Genomic DNA, 15,147 nt, shown 5'->3' with positions numbered 1-15,147 from the left:
ATCAAGCTGAGGTACATCAATACAGAAGAACAAAAGGCTAATATCTTCACCAAACCTCTTGCTAAGTTGAAATTTCAGTATTTCAAGAACAAACTTGGATTATCTAAACTATAATTCAATATTATGTAAATTTGTATTGAATATATAATAAAACCAATATTGCAATATTGTGGATGTGGTGTGTCAAGAAAGATGACGATCATTCTTGCAGTTAAGGTCACTATTGTAAGATGACGATCTTATCCATAGGTTGACTTGTTGTCATGTGTCCATGAATTGGTTAGAACACATGATGACGGATGTATCTAGATTCTCTACACTCAGGTTGAAATCCTGAATTATGTTAAATATCTTGATACTATGCTATCACCAAGGCTAGTGATAATGGTTGTCATAAACCGGAAAATGAATGAAATTCATTTCCTCAAATTGATACAAGTGCCTTGAATGTATTCAATCCTCTTTTCACTTAGAAGTGTTAAGAATATAGCTTCATTCGGATTGAAGCATCTGTATTTATTATGGTTATGATATATATAAATAATTGTGATATTGATATAATAACATATTCAAATATATATATATGTAAAATTGTGAAATACATGTATAGATATACACACTTGTATATATTATTAATTACAACCATATATATATTCATATTATTAAATGTCATTATAAGTCAAACCATATTAAATATTAATATATTCTTTCATGGATCGGTAAAGGAAAATAAGTGTTTCATTAGATTATATATTGGTCATGGAAAGTCATGATCTCATGAGAGGTTGTGACTCCCGTGGCAGTCGCCATGGGAAAGTCACACCCTCCCATGATATCATCACTCTCCTTGAGGATACATATAATGTTATCGAATGACTGTTATAATTAACAAATCAATAACCAAGGTATTCTAGATACTTAAAGTAATCGGATTAATTGGACAGTCTCTACACTCTGAAATTATGAGATCAGACATTGTCATCATACTTCATCTCACATTCAAGGATAGGATATTATTCATAGATTACTAATACTACTATACTTTGTTTTTCTCTAGATCAAATCCAAGATTGTTTACACTGCTGAATGTGCACATACCCTAACATTGTGATTCCTTTACTGTCGGTGATGGTATATTCCACTGTCTTCCAAATTCTCAATGGTACCTTACATTCCATCATGGCATCTATACTGTCGTTTGAAAAAAGGCTCTCGATAATGATTTTCATTTCCTTCATCAAGATGTATTCTTTGCTCAACACCTTCAAATTATGTAATTGTTTCTTCTAAGCATGAAGTCTTACAAAATATATTTGCCTTTTGGAGGACGTAGGCTATGGATGATAACATTCATGTATTTTTATTTGATTAAACGCTGCCTTCATCATATATGTAATCTAAGTCATTGTCTTTCAAAGAGACCAACGTCTCTGACTATATGCACATCTCCATGGTCTCATACTCTTATTGTTGCTTGAATAGTGCGGAACTGTACATATTTTACTTGTTGGATATTTAGTACTGTGTGATGAGCCTCTAAATTGTCATATTTATATTCATTTATCATAATACTTTATCCTATGATTTCAATATATTTCCAAGCCATTTCCATACATGAACTTGATTTATAAAGCATTAACTATGATAAATGATTTATTGATTAGCATTTGTATGTGTAGCTAGTTAAGGTAAAATTGTGATGATTTATTATGATAATTGGTTATTATTGAAGTATTTTTATATTGAGGTGATTAACATGTTGTTCCCGAGGTATTTGAGTCATTCATGCAGCTGGAAAGAAGGAGAAGCAAGTTGACACTTGTCAATATTCAGCAGTTGCAGGAAATGTAGAAAAAGTCAAAAGTCAGTTTCGATAAAATAGGCATATCTCACTCAATTCTTAATGAAATTAAGAATAGCTTACGGATTTGGAAAGCTGAAAACAAGGCGCACAAACCCTTTTGAGAGTTTGAGTTGGTTAAAAATAGTTAATGAGCACCACGGATCAGAAGATGATTGAGGAAAAGGTGGCACATTTTCAAGCAGTAGAAAACCACTTTCAATAAAATGATCATAACTTCTACATTTCTTAATGAAATTCAGATTTTCAAAATGATATAGAAAGAGAAAAGGAGAAGCACAATGTGGTAAAAGAGTTTGATATAATTCGAAATAATAAAAGAGAACCATGCGCTTGAGTGAATGCTGAAAATATGGAACTAAAAATCAGCACACTTAGTCATTAGTTTTGTAATAAATCTCTTCCTTGTTTAAAGGAATGATGGGACACTTGTTAGATGATTGTTAGGGAGTCAATAATCTTATATATTCGAAATTTTAATCAAGCATATGATATGCAGACATATATGGAGATATGTAGAGATAGATAGAAACTTGTAGTTTGTAATATACAGTTCCTGCAGCCATTACTGTGCAGTTTCTTGCAGCCATTACTGTATATTTAGATTTATTTTCAGAGTTGTCATTTTGCAGTGATAGAATAACTTAGAGATTTTTATAGTGCATATACTTTGCAGACTTGTTTCAAGTATACATCCTCAGGTTGACAATTTAAATGAACCTTCTCTATTAGAAAGATAACTGCTCATTTTGGATGTCCAATCCATGAGTTGTGTTTGTAAACCAAGTTATTGATCTAATTGGGAAGCCGACACTGTGCATCCAACATGATTATCGGGTTTATATCGGAAACATATTCATCATCTATCATCTACTTCTCATAATCCATTCAACATATCAAGGTGGCAGTTTGTAGCAAATATGATCTGATTCCCTTGACCTCATCATTGCTACTGAAGGTCTATAGCTATATGCAGATAAGCAAATACTGTCTGTTATGATCATAACCAACTCTGATAAACATCAAAGCATATCACTCTTATTGTTTGATATATATATGGCCATAGATGCTCAGCTAATGAATTGTCTTAAAATGAGGGCTTTTGTATAATCGCTTCCATCATCTGTATTATTGTTGTCATCATTACTAATAGTTGCAGTTGTTCAAATCTACTAGGATGAAGTATAGCTAATCATTTCTTCAAATCTATATATCAACTTCAATGATCTATAAGTACTGTAAAAACCCTGACTAGCTTCCAACTGAAATGATGATGCACAATTTGGAACTTTGTATTCGTATTTTAAATTTTCAAGGTTTTGGGACAAAATTGATTCAATGAAATTCTGAACACAACCAATTTAAATAGCCAAACACTTTAATTCTTTTGAGTGCATGTGCAAAGGAAATCATCATACAAATAATTAGAACCTGATATGTATTGGAGCAATACTCCAGTTGAGCAAATCGGTGTGCAGAGAATTCCTTCACAATACGTCACAATGTTGTAGCCTTAAGCTTTTGGGCTGAACCACTGTTGAAATACTGATATAAATTGTATTTGAGAGGTCTCCAAAAACACCCAGCACATCCAGTATCATATACGAGCCATTGAGCTTGGCTACTGGTCCCAAACTCAAATCGCAGGGCATAGAAACATTAATGCAGGTCTTCAAGGATACACTTGTCGGCCCCTATGCTGATCACTTGCTCATCCAATATGATTTACAACTAATAAATATGCAAGCCAGCCTTCTTACTACCACCAAGCAACAACAAGAAAAATGCAAACCCTCAATGAGCTCACGTGACTGGAGGTAAGTTTCCACAAAGCTGGCAATGAAATCGCAAATCCAAAAGCTATTTGATTCCTTGATAGATGAATTCGGCTCAGAATTCAGTTGACATGATTAAAATGCACAAACCACTGCCTCCAGATGCAATTCGACAGTCCTTTAATATCGATTCCTCAACTCCCCAGTTCGCAGTCATTAAAATGAAGGGCAAACTCAATTCCCTTTGAATCTAGACAACACTTCAAACCAAATCTCCAAGACACAGTAAAGATAGTAGGAGATATTTGCAATCTACTATACCTCAGCAACAGATTACAATACTATTCAGAGCAATTCTCAAATCCGACCCTTATACTTCAGCAAGGGCCACAAAATATTAGACTCAAAAAAAGCCACAAAGGCAACAAAAGAAAATATATCTTCAAGCGTGCTTTTTCCAATGAAATGAGCTCTCATTTATAACCTTTCATTGGTCAAATTTTTCTAAAAAATTCCACCTCAGAAATTGTGGAAGTTTCCCAAAAAAAATCAACACTAGAAACTTTCCAACATGTTTTTTAGAAATATCTTTTAAAGTCATTATTATAATAATATAAATATTATTATAATAATGCAACTTAATGGAAAATAACTAAATAAGAGCTCATGTAATTATTAACCCGATCAATTACAGGTGATGACCAACTACAAGAGCCACCCACTGCATTGCCAAAAATTGCAACTTCCAAAAATAGACTTACTAAAAATAGTAAGTTCACAACTAGGACCCTCAAAACACCCTGTCAACTCACAAGGGTCGCTATGATGAGCTAACTCCATAAACTGCATAGACTCGCCAAAAACAAGGAAATTACAAGTACATATTCCATATGTATGTATAATAAAAGAATATGTATTTCATACTGTCATTGTTAAGGATTACCATTAGTTCTCCACCATAATTCTTTGGTGTTAGTTAGACCACTTATAATATTCCTTATGAACCTTTGGCATTGATGACAGTGAATTTTCCCTTTTGTATCTTTGATATCAATGATAACACTTCTATCAATCTCATGAATGCCTTTGACATCAATGACAATAATCCATCACTAGTTACCATACCCGTACTAGTTAAGAGTAACTCTCCATCAAGCTTCTGCTGCTCCACTCTAATATAAACATTTCCATACCTGGAGTCATCATCATACCACGGAAGCCAATCATAAAACACATCAGAGCTCTGATCCAATAGCTTCATCCGGTCATACCCATAAAAAGGATCACTTGTAGTGTCAATTTCTCCATGCACCTAATTGATCAATGTTGTCTTCCACACGAGCTTCATGCAAAGATTTTCTTCAACCCTACTTTTGCTATGTAGTATTAGGTTTTCTCTACTTGTAAGGGTAGCAGCAATTTCTTGCATATCCTTGTGAGGCCCTTCATCTTCCTCAAGTAGTACATCACTCTTCTTGTTGTCACCAACTTCCTCACACTTGTGCAAATGAGATTTTAATTTCTCTTCACAATGTTTGAATATGTTATTGACCAATTTACATGTTGCAATATAAGGAACACATTCTAGATTCCAAACAACCCATAGTATAGATATGATAGGTTGGGATATTTCATCCATCTCTTCAATGCACGAAGTCATAAGACTCTCGATAGCAACCAAGACCTTAGAATCATGCTATTCCTTGATTATGACCAAGAAGTGTTGAAACATATCATGGATCAAATCTTGCAACTCAAGATCTAAGAAGAGGTTACTCACTTTGATATTTGCACAATTATTCAATATTGTAAATCTCCTACCAAATGGATCACCACCGATGTCAACAAGGCTCTCAAAGATGTCAATGATCAAATTTAGTATGAAAGATGTCAATGATCAAATGTAATATCTCTATCGTGGTGTCATCATCATACGATACTCAAGGAGCTAAGATTCTCTAAATCCCACTTCGACATGTTGCAACTGCCAACTTAGTTTCCTTGTCATTGTGTCTCAACAAACTGGGTTGTCCTAAGGCATCCTTGATCAAAGCAAGAATCCTATGTATAAATATTGAAGGATATTAGTTCACCTAGCTTAAACATACTTCTAATATATCTAGAGGAAGATCAATATCTTCACTGAGCACCTTTCCTATATGTCATAATGCCTTCAACCACCACTCTCCATCATTGTTGGGCATCATAATGTGATCAAAATCCCAAAGTCTCTCAATCATCTCAACAAGCTGGCAAGATCACCAACTCTAATACCACTATAATATACCAAATGGCACAACTGTGCCACCAACCTACTCATTAATACACTACCACCGTACCAGTTGGTACTACCAATGTACTAGTCTACACTACCATCGTACTAGTTAGCAAGGCCACCATACTAGTTCACACTGCCACCATACTAGTTGACATTGCTACCATACTAGACAGCACTGCCACTATACTAGTTGGCACTACCACCATACTAGTTGGCATTGCCAACGTATTAGTCGGTATTGCCACATTACTAATTTTGTACTACCTCCGTACTGGCACTATACAACCTTCGTAGCAGTGTCGTACTTATTCCATACCAGCTTTGCACAATGAATATTACAGTATCCGTACTTGGATAAGGGATGCTAGTTGAGGATTAGGCTACCAATGACAGGAAGATAGATCTCAGATGGAAATGCACATGCAAGAGGAAATTCACCAATAATGATAGCACTTCAAATTGCATCAATTAGATGTTCAGTTCAACAAGATTGGGCCTGAAGCAAAATAGAGTGAGTAGTTCTCTCATTGAAACTACAAAAACCAAATAGGGAGGATCTTTCTCCTCCGAAATGGCAGATAACAGAACTCCAAACAAGAATTCGCAAATACAAAGAAAATACCGAATTCACATTCCTACAACAACCTACAAATTGGCCTTATAAAGGGCTTTAGGGAAGCTTCTCGAAGGATTACAAAGTGTCAACAACGCGAAAATAAAATAAAAATGGGCTCCCTTATTAATTAAACTAAGTTACCAAATTCTCTCCTACAACCCTCAAAGTTTGGCTCAATACTGTACAAAGTCTGGTCCTTGTCAAATTCTTCCCAAATTCGCCTGCAGAGCTACGAATTTGCAGCAAATTCTGTCAAAGGAACCCAGGCAGAATTTGCAGTGAATTTTACAGAATGGCCAAGCCTGGGCTGAATTTGGCCTCGAAATGTTTTTATTTTATTTTTCAAAGCGTTTTCTTATAGAGGAAATCCAAATTGACAATAGGTGACATCCAAATTGACAATAACAAAGGAATTTCTTTTAAAAAGATATGATATCTTTGAATCTAGGGCCTAAAATTTGAATCTCAACTTTTGATCTAACCTGATTAGAAATCCTCTAACCAATACAAAATAAAAATTCAGATAACTGCACTTGTCTTTTTACAATTCCTTTCATTCTCAAACTGTCTCCTTGATATAGAAATATGTTCCTTGCATGTGACTGTAATGTCCCCACTTTAGAAGTCTTGAAATTTAGGAACAATTAGCTTGAGACCTTTATAAATTAAGTTCTTGATTCTATTGTCAATCTTTAAAGGATAACCAACGTAGTTGATCTTTTGATTTGTATAATAATTACATCTCCTAACAACACTTCTGATATGATTCTCAGATGTGTAATCTATGAGTTAGTTTGATACTATCCAATATTCAGTAATTCAATCGAATTATTTGGTAATGGTATTCAGAATGGAAATATCAAATGATTTAATAAGTGAAATGTAAGGACCACGTAAGATAGGAATTATTCAGATATTGTGCACTGGTGTAGTAATGCAAAATTATATCTCACGTGTCACTCAATGGATTATATCATGGCGGGAAAGAATGTTGAGCAAATATATTTGACTGGTCTTCTTACACTCCTGTAATATTAAATAAAATTATTATTGTTGTCCCTTGTTCTTTCCCTTTTGACTATGCTATCTTCTTGTGAATGCGTTACTGGAATTTCTTATCACTCTTTTATAATGTCTTTCTGTCTAGGATCACTGGCTGTAATTCTATGATGATTGTCTACCTGGTGATGATTGTTCCTTTAGTCCTTCCTTATCACGTCAAGCTTCTTACTCATGCTCCTTACAGTCGACGAATCTGATTTTTTCTTCATTCGGAATCCTGGTCTGCGATAATCAATGATTTGACACTCCCCGCTGACGTGTACTCACAACGGCTCTAATTCGGTGTATTATAACTGCAGAATTGATACTACTCACCACTACTCCCTTTCTATGCACGTCAATCACTTCATTCGTAATCTCAATACTGGATGTATATTGACTGAGAGCTTGCTTTCAGAGGTTCCCTGTTGATGATGAAACGATGCCCTGAATTGCTGATGATTATCAATGCCCTGCAGAGGTTAATCTGATGTATAAGTCTTCACTGCTTTGACCAGATGCTTATTTCTTTCCTACGTTTCAATTTCTCTTTATCATCCGCTCCAGAATTTGCAATAAAAATTGTCTCCATATTCCTCCATCCCTTCTATGCGGACTCTCTATATATATGTCACAACGGTAATGATCACTAAAGAGTTGCAATCTTTGGTCATGCGATTCTTCATAGGTAAAATGTAATAATGTTTGATTTATATAGTTAGTTTATGTATTATCTATTCTCATATCTCATATTTATTATATTATTTATTATCTATTCTCATATTTATATTATATAATTTATTATCATCTTGTAATTATCAAGTGTATGTAATATTATAATATATTTAAAATTATTTGATCTCTTATTATATATTAATTATTAAATTATATTTGCGAAGTGAGGATATCATAGTGACCAAGCTAGTGTATCATTTGTATTTGTGGCTAAATGATGCAAATAATATCTTATTGAATTGAAACATAGATATGGTGGTGCATTTTGCTATGTTGTTTTACTATTAGCATAGTGATGTATGGATTTTTTTTTTTTTTTGTATATACACACACATACATATTTTTAAAAAACATGTGTTTTTGTACGGATGAACCCAAAATGAATCCAAACCCAACCCCAACAACATTTGGACGAATTTTGAACCCGATTCTCGAACCTGCATCTGTACTGGAATCTGAACTGGCAACTTAGTAATTAAATAAAGGTCCATTTATAAGATTATTAAAATTATGGGGTCATTAATTAATTAAAATACTTTATTAAATTTGGGGACATTACATATCGATGGAGAAATAACTTCAGAAGATCGGAAAACACAAATTGGCCATAAAATGTGTAGAACAAATAGGTCCTGCCAAGAATCCATCAGATATCTCATGCGAAGTAGGGGATCAAGGAGCAATCCTAGACAAAGGTCTGTAATGACTTCATGAACACACCACAAGGTTCACAAAAGTAGAGACTAAAGGCTAGCTGAAGAAAAGTCGGAGACTTAACAAACTAGAAAACAAGAACAAACATATTTTTGGTTGTTGCAAGGTTGCGAAGAACCCAAGATGCTCCTGCATCAATATTCAAGGTTTGTAAGTATAAATCCTCATTTCTTGGGTGGACGTTTGACTTGTGTGAGGATTAATATTTATATGGAAAGTGCAATTTCAATATGTGTGAGGATAAACACATTTTGGAAGTGCAATTTCAAGTTTTTAAAGGATAAATCCTCATTTCTTAGGTGGAATTTTGACTTATGTGAGGATTGACCTTTATTTGAAGGGTGGGATTTTGATGTGTGTAAACATGAACTCATTTTCGAGGGTGGAATTCATATTTTTCTTAGGATTTACATGATCTATTGGGCAGAATTTCCATTTAGCTAAGGATTTTGTAATTTTGTTGGATGGAAATTAGCATTGTGTAAGTATTTTTGCAATTAAACTCTAAAAAGCCTCACCTTAAACAAGGATTTCTCAAAAAAAAAAAAAAATTGGAATTAATTGGGTTTTTCATCTTTGTTTGGAATTCCTTTCTCTATTAAAGATTTTTCGATTTGTTTCTTTGGAATTCCTTTTGAAACAAGGATTTTCATTCTAACTTTGGAATTCCTTCTCAAACTGAATATTTTAATTTAAATCTTGAAAGTCTCCTTGAATTTTCAAAACTTACACCTTAGGCAGAAATTTGATTTGCCTAAGGATTCTCAAACAAAACCTACTTTTGGCATAGATTTCAAGGTCGGAATTCTCCCTTAAACAAAGGTTTATTACTTTTTCTTTTGAATCCCATCTTCGAACAGTTATTTCTCATTTCTTGCTATCTCAACTTACCCAAGCATTGAGGAGGAACTTGACATAGAGGCAGCTTTCATAAAGGAAATCCTCCTTAATCCCAAATTTTACAATTGAGACTCAAAACAAATTCTCTTTTCCAAATCTAGGAATTCCTAACTTGAATCACCCATTCCCTGAGAGCTAGGAGACTAAGAGACTCAAAAATAATACAGCCAACCTAAGGACACTAAGATAAACATTTAGCTACCAAGTGAAAAAAAAGGGGGCCCCAATGTGCAATGGGGCATGTGTGTCTACAATTATCATCCAATTTTGTTTGTTAAACACAATGAGGATCAAATGAAGAACGTGATAGAAAGTAGAATAATAACAAAGTTTACAATTGAAAATAACGTAGTAAGGAAATCGAAATACATTCAAATATGATGTTAGTGCAAATCATCACAATCTTTTATGAAATCAAATTGACAAGTTGTATGCAAAAATGGTGGTCAATGGTTCATAAGACTGAGAAACTTCTTCTACTCAATATAGCAAAATTGGAAACACACAATATTCAAATATACCTTACTGATTGGGTATGCAACTGGAAAGAATGCCAATAGCAATACACGAACAATTGGTGCCATTGCTGCTCCAACTGCCAGGCCATAGCGAGTACAAACAGCTTGAGGAATTATCTGATATTCAAACAAATTAATTCGCAAGCATAGAGGTTAATCATATACAAAGAAGACAAGCAAGATACATCTATATATAACCAAGCATAATAGTATGTCCAAACTCACCTCTCCAAACATTAGAATCAGTGTAACAGACATCAAAATAGCCCCCCATGCAGGGACCAGTGAATCAAGAAAAATTGGCAGAGCCTAAAAAGAACAAAAAGGAATAACCAACTTACAAAAATCATGTCAAAATGAATAAACTACGTATCTATTAATTTGGATAAATATATGAATCTTGTCTTGAATAAAATAATATATAAACCTCCATGGCTATAGAATTTCCAATCAATAGGGTGCAAAGTAGCAAATGCTGATTCTTCACCACAGGTAATATCTTTGCTGTCAATCAAACATATAATAAACTACAGTTAGCTCGATCATCACTTTACTTGCTAGATGATCAAACTTACATTATCAAATATTGATTGATAACACATGATTGTAAATGATTTATGGTTTATATGAACGGCTCACCTAATGCAAACATTTTCAAATCCTGCATGCAGGATGCATAAGAAATGTCCAATCATGCCACTAAACTAAGAAAACATTTGTGAGAACAGCAGAGCACACAACATGTAGATATATAGTCCAGCACAACATTATATTGTTCTACTAACAATGGTTAAGACAATTTAACAAAGAAATGAAGAAGATGTGCTTCATTCTTTTAGTTGCTAGGTGTAAGCCACCAACTAGAACAAACAATTAACTTATAAGCAATGAAGGCAGTGAAATAATAAAAGTTACAAAAGATACATATGAACACATGTTTGGAGCAGCACTTATATGTGAAAACAATGTAGAATGATGTGTTAGCATGAATGCTGATGGTATTCCTTTGGGGGAGTATCCTAGGCATTGGAGAGATAGTTAGCGTGATTGACATATTGCATTCATGACTTTGTTTGTCATTGATGTCACCATAGTATTGTTTCTGTGAAGACTGGCAGAGTAGCAGATTGGGAACGAGGTCGTACAGACTGTGTATCAGCTCAAGTGCAGTTGAGATGTATTCTACATTGTGTCCTAGTTCTATGGACAAGGGCACATACAAAGTGTCAAAGTTATCTAGAAGTTATTCAATATTTTCAAAGGACAGTGTGCAGACAGAGTACCTAATAAGTGGTTTTCGATGTTTGGATTGTATCTCTTAACAGGGATAGCATCATGATGAGCGTAGTTAGACAGTGAAATAAGATAGTCAAATGATGACGTCAGTAAGTGCGTGATGTCAGAGGTCACACGTATGCGAAGTTGTACTTACTGTGAGCCGACAGTGATTTGTAATTGTGAAAAGATGTAATATTTTGTAATATCTTAATGAGGTCCTATTATAATTAATTAGGAAAGCATCAAGGCCGAGTCAAAGAATTATTTTGAGGATATGCTATAAAGGAAGGTTATTTTCCTTATGGTGAAGTGTACAATTGATAAGAGCAAGAGTGCAAGTGCAAATTATGCAAGTGATATGCAAAGTTGGTAAATGCGTGTAAGCGATCCAAGGGATTATTGGATATGAGTTTGAAGATCAGGCATTGAGATCTGAAGAGGTTTGGTCCAGTCAAGAGGATAGAGAAGGAGCTGAGGTTATTTCATTTCTGTTATTTTGCAAGGAATGATAGAGAGACCAGTTGGACAATGAGTTTGGTGGTCTTGCCCCTGAAGCTATTTGGATAGTGGGTCCATCTACCTTCTACAACTCCTAACAGGGTTGGAATCTCCTAATAGGGATTCGAAGTCTCCTAACAAGGATTGATATGTACTGAATGTATTTCACTAGCTCCTAACAGAGTCCATCCTCTTACAATGAATTTTTATATTAGTACATCATTTTGTGGGTACTATCCCCACCGGGGTTTTACCTCTAATCAACGGTCTGTTTCCCTAGTTAACATATGTGGTGTTATTGTGTATGTGTATCTTCTTATGGTTACTGATTATATTGTTCACATGGTTAAAGATTAATAAGGTTGATAAATTTTTTAATAATTGGATAACTGATTCACCACACACCCCCCCTCCCCCCCGCCTCTCAGTTATCTTGGTGAACTTTACTTTCTAACATGATAACAATTGGAACTAGGAAAAATGCACATGAGATCTCCCCATTTCTATCAAATGCTTAACTATAACTATATGTCAGCCTGACAGATGTGATAGTTGGACATTGACAGACCATTGTAGACCACCCAACCAACCAAGACTTACTAACATACAATGTGTAACATGTATAAAACTAAGACAGTTTTATTTACCTAACATATAATAAATGTGCATGCACATTTTAGTTCAAATGGTACTTGAAGAGTATATTATATCACAGATAATACAATGCGAACCACTGTTCAGTTTTCAGGATTCCAAAACCAGTTAGTCCTAAATTAACCAAAATCAAGTCATAAAATTATTGTTCTTTATCATAGCACAAAATCAGAAATCACTTGCAAAAATAGGGAAAAAAGAATATTATCATAGAGTTCCATTAAGAAGTGTTAAGAGTAAGACAATATAGCCATAGATAATCTGATTGGTAGCTAAGATGGGTATACAGATGGAAGATTTTAAGGGATTTAATGTTCAAGCGGTGGATGGATTTACCATCCCATACAAAAAAAGAAATCAACATATGGAGCTGACTCTAGGAGGGCATAAGAAGATGAGAGATGATTCCTATGTGATTAGCACTAGTGATACGAATTTGGTTTTGTAAGTTCAATGGTTGAATTCTCTTGGCATGCAAAGACAGAACTATTACACATGGAGTTAAAATTCAAATCTAATGGCAAGGAGGTAGCTCTTCATTGCCTAGACAATGGGGGGCCTACGATGGTTTCAAATAAGAGTATGGAAAGGGTTTTTCATAGAGGCAATGTTGCTTGAGTAGCAAAGTGATTGATTACAGATGCAATTTGATCAAAGAATGGGTAGTCTTATGATGTTGACATCCAATGCATCATAGATTAAAACAAAACAAGGTGTTCGAAATTCCTCTTCTCAAGGTCTACCACTGGATAGGGGCTTTCAGCACATGATTTGTAATGCCCCAATTTGGGACATTTGGAAAAATTAAGTCATGCATAACATATTTTAAGGTAAATTAAATGGAGCATAAGGCAGATTATTTTGTCATTTAAATATTAAAAAGGAGGCCATTAGGGGATGAAAGGGGAAGAAGACGACGGACAAAAGGAGGAATGTGAAGAGTCACCAGGGTGAGCTTAAGATGGGAGAGGAGCTCAATTGCAGTCAGGCTTCCATTTTGGAGTTTGTTTCAAATTTTCTCTTTGAGAAAGGGGAAGCTTTGGCTTTTCAGTTTCTAAAACCTAGGGATGGAAACCTTTAGGGTCTTCTAGCCAAATTAGAGTTCTCATTGGAGTTATAGGTTCTTTTCTGTGTTCCCAATTACACTTTAATATTGTTTTTAAGATTGGATTTTAATGCATGTTGTTGTATTTTTGATTTATAATACAATAGCAAATCTGAAGTTGTGTTAAACTAAGTATTTTAATGTGCATCCGCTGATTCATTTGTTGGTTTTATCTACATGAGCTATCTATTGTGTTCTGAAATTTGTTTTTGATATAAATTTGGGAGACCATTCAAGATATTGCAATTGTATCAAAGCATTGAACCAGCCATCTTGATGGGTATAGTCAAAGGTTTCGTCGGAACATAAATCTATAAGGTTGTGAGTTTGTTTCTTCATCAATAGAATTAACTTTGCAGCTATGATTTATCTCATTTGAGAATTAAATGATCACATGGTAATGTTCCTGTGTCCACAAATTTTGACACGGTTACATCTATTGTTGATACAGTTGGCACGAGTGCATATGGTTCTCCTATAGCTACGTCTCTTCAAGGGATTGTTGATCAGGATTCCAATCCAATATGTATTATATGGGTGGGGACTAGGATGAAGATATTTCTTGTGGGGTTTTCTTCTGGTGATATCTAACTCCTACATTATTAGCACAGGTATTGAGTGTTATACTACAGGTTATGTTGTTAGTCCTGATGATGTTAGTGGTATGCAATTGGTTCAATGTTGACCAGGGTGTCACATACTACTTCATTTGGGATCTAGGTGGAGGTTGGAGTTCACTGTGTTGCTGGATTGCTTGAGGGCAAACAATCTCGAGGAGGGGGGATTGTAATGTCCTCATTTTTTTCAGCATCAAAATTTCAGGGATTAGCCTATTATTGTGATCCTTGTAGGCTAATATGGTGGTTAGAGGGTTTTATTGGAGATTGGCACTTTATGATGGGGCATAATTTCATATTATAATATTATAATAAAGTGAAAATATAAGAATATCTTTTATCCCACATTGGGGAGAAAAGTAAGTGAGCTCCCACAATGAAAGAATAAAAGGGGCATGAAAGGCTCTTTTCTTATCATCTGATTATTGTCATTTACATTTGATGAGTTGTGTGGAGCCAAGGGTTTCAACATTTGCCACTAGAGAACAGAGTTCTTATGTGTGTTTACATTTGAGCTGGTGAAATACCCAATGAATTTGGTATTGGAAGGAGATCAT

At 34.5% G+C, this 15,147-nt stretch overlaps 1 protein-coding gene across 3 annotated transcripts in view; it reads right to left on the bottom strand.

Annotated features, from left to right (window-relative positions):
• LOC149559119 (DUF21 domain-containing protein At2g14520-like) overlaps positions 1–15,147 on the bottom strand; it is a 267,823-nt gene that overhangs the window by 205,990 nt on the left and 46,686 nt on the right. For 2 of the 3 annotated variants that reach the window (XM_089833060.1, XM_089833061.1), the window contains exons 2-4: positions 10,866–10,942; positions 10,664–10,747; positions 10,442–10,555 (exon numbers count right to left, since the gene is read on the bottom strand). In XM_089833060.1, coding sequence (XP_089689186.1) covers positions 10,442–10,555; positions 10,664–10,747; positions 10,866–10,942 — 275 coding nt within the window. Of the gene's footprint in view, positions 1–10,441; positions 10,556–10,663; positions 10,748–10,865; positions 10,943–11,077; positions 11,138–15,147 lie in introns of all 3 variants that reach the window. The other variant, XM_089833062.1, reaches the window with a different exon arrangement.

Source organism: Cupressus sempervirens, chromosome 5, assembly GCF_028749045.1.
Source record: "Cupressus sempervirens isolate cs-2001-9-10 chromosome 5, ASM2874904v1, whole genome shotgun sequence".
Taxonomy (NCBI): domain Eukaryota; kingdom Viridiplantae; phylum Streptophyta; class Pinopsida; order Cupressales; family Cupressaceae; genus Cupressus; species Cupressus sempervirens.
Note: the sequence above shows the minus strand (reverse complement) of the source record. Positions and strands in the feature narration are given on the sequence as shown.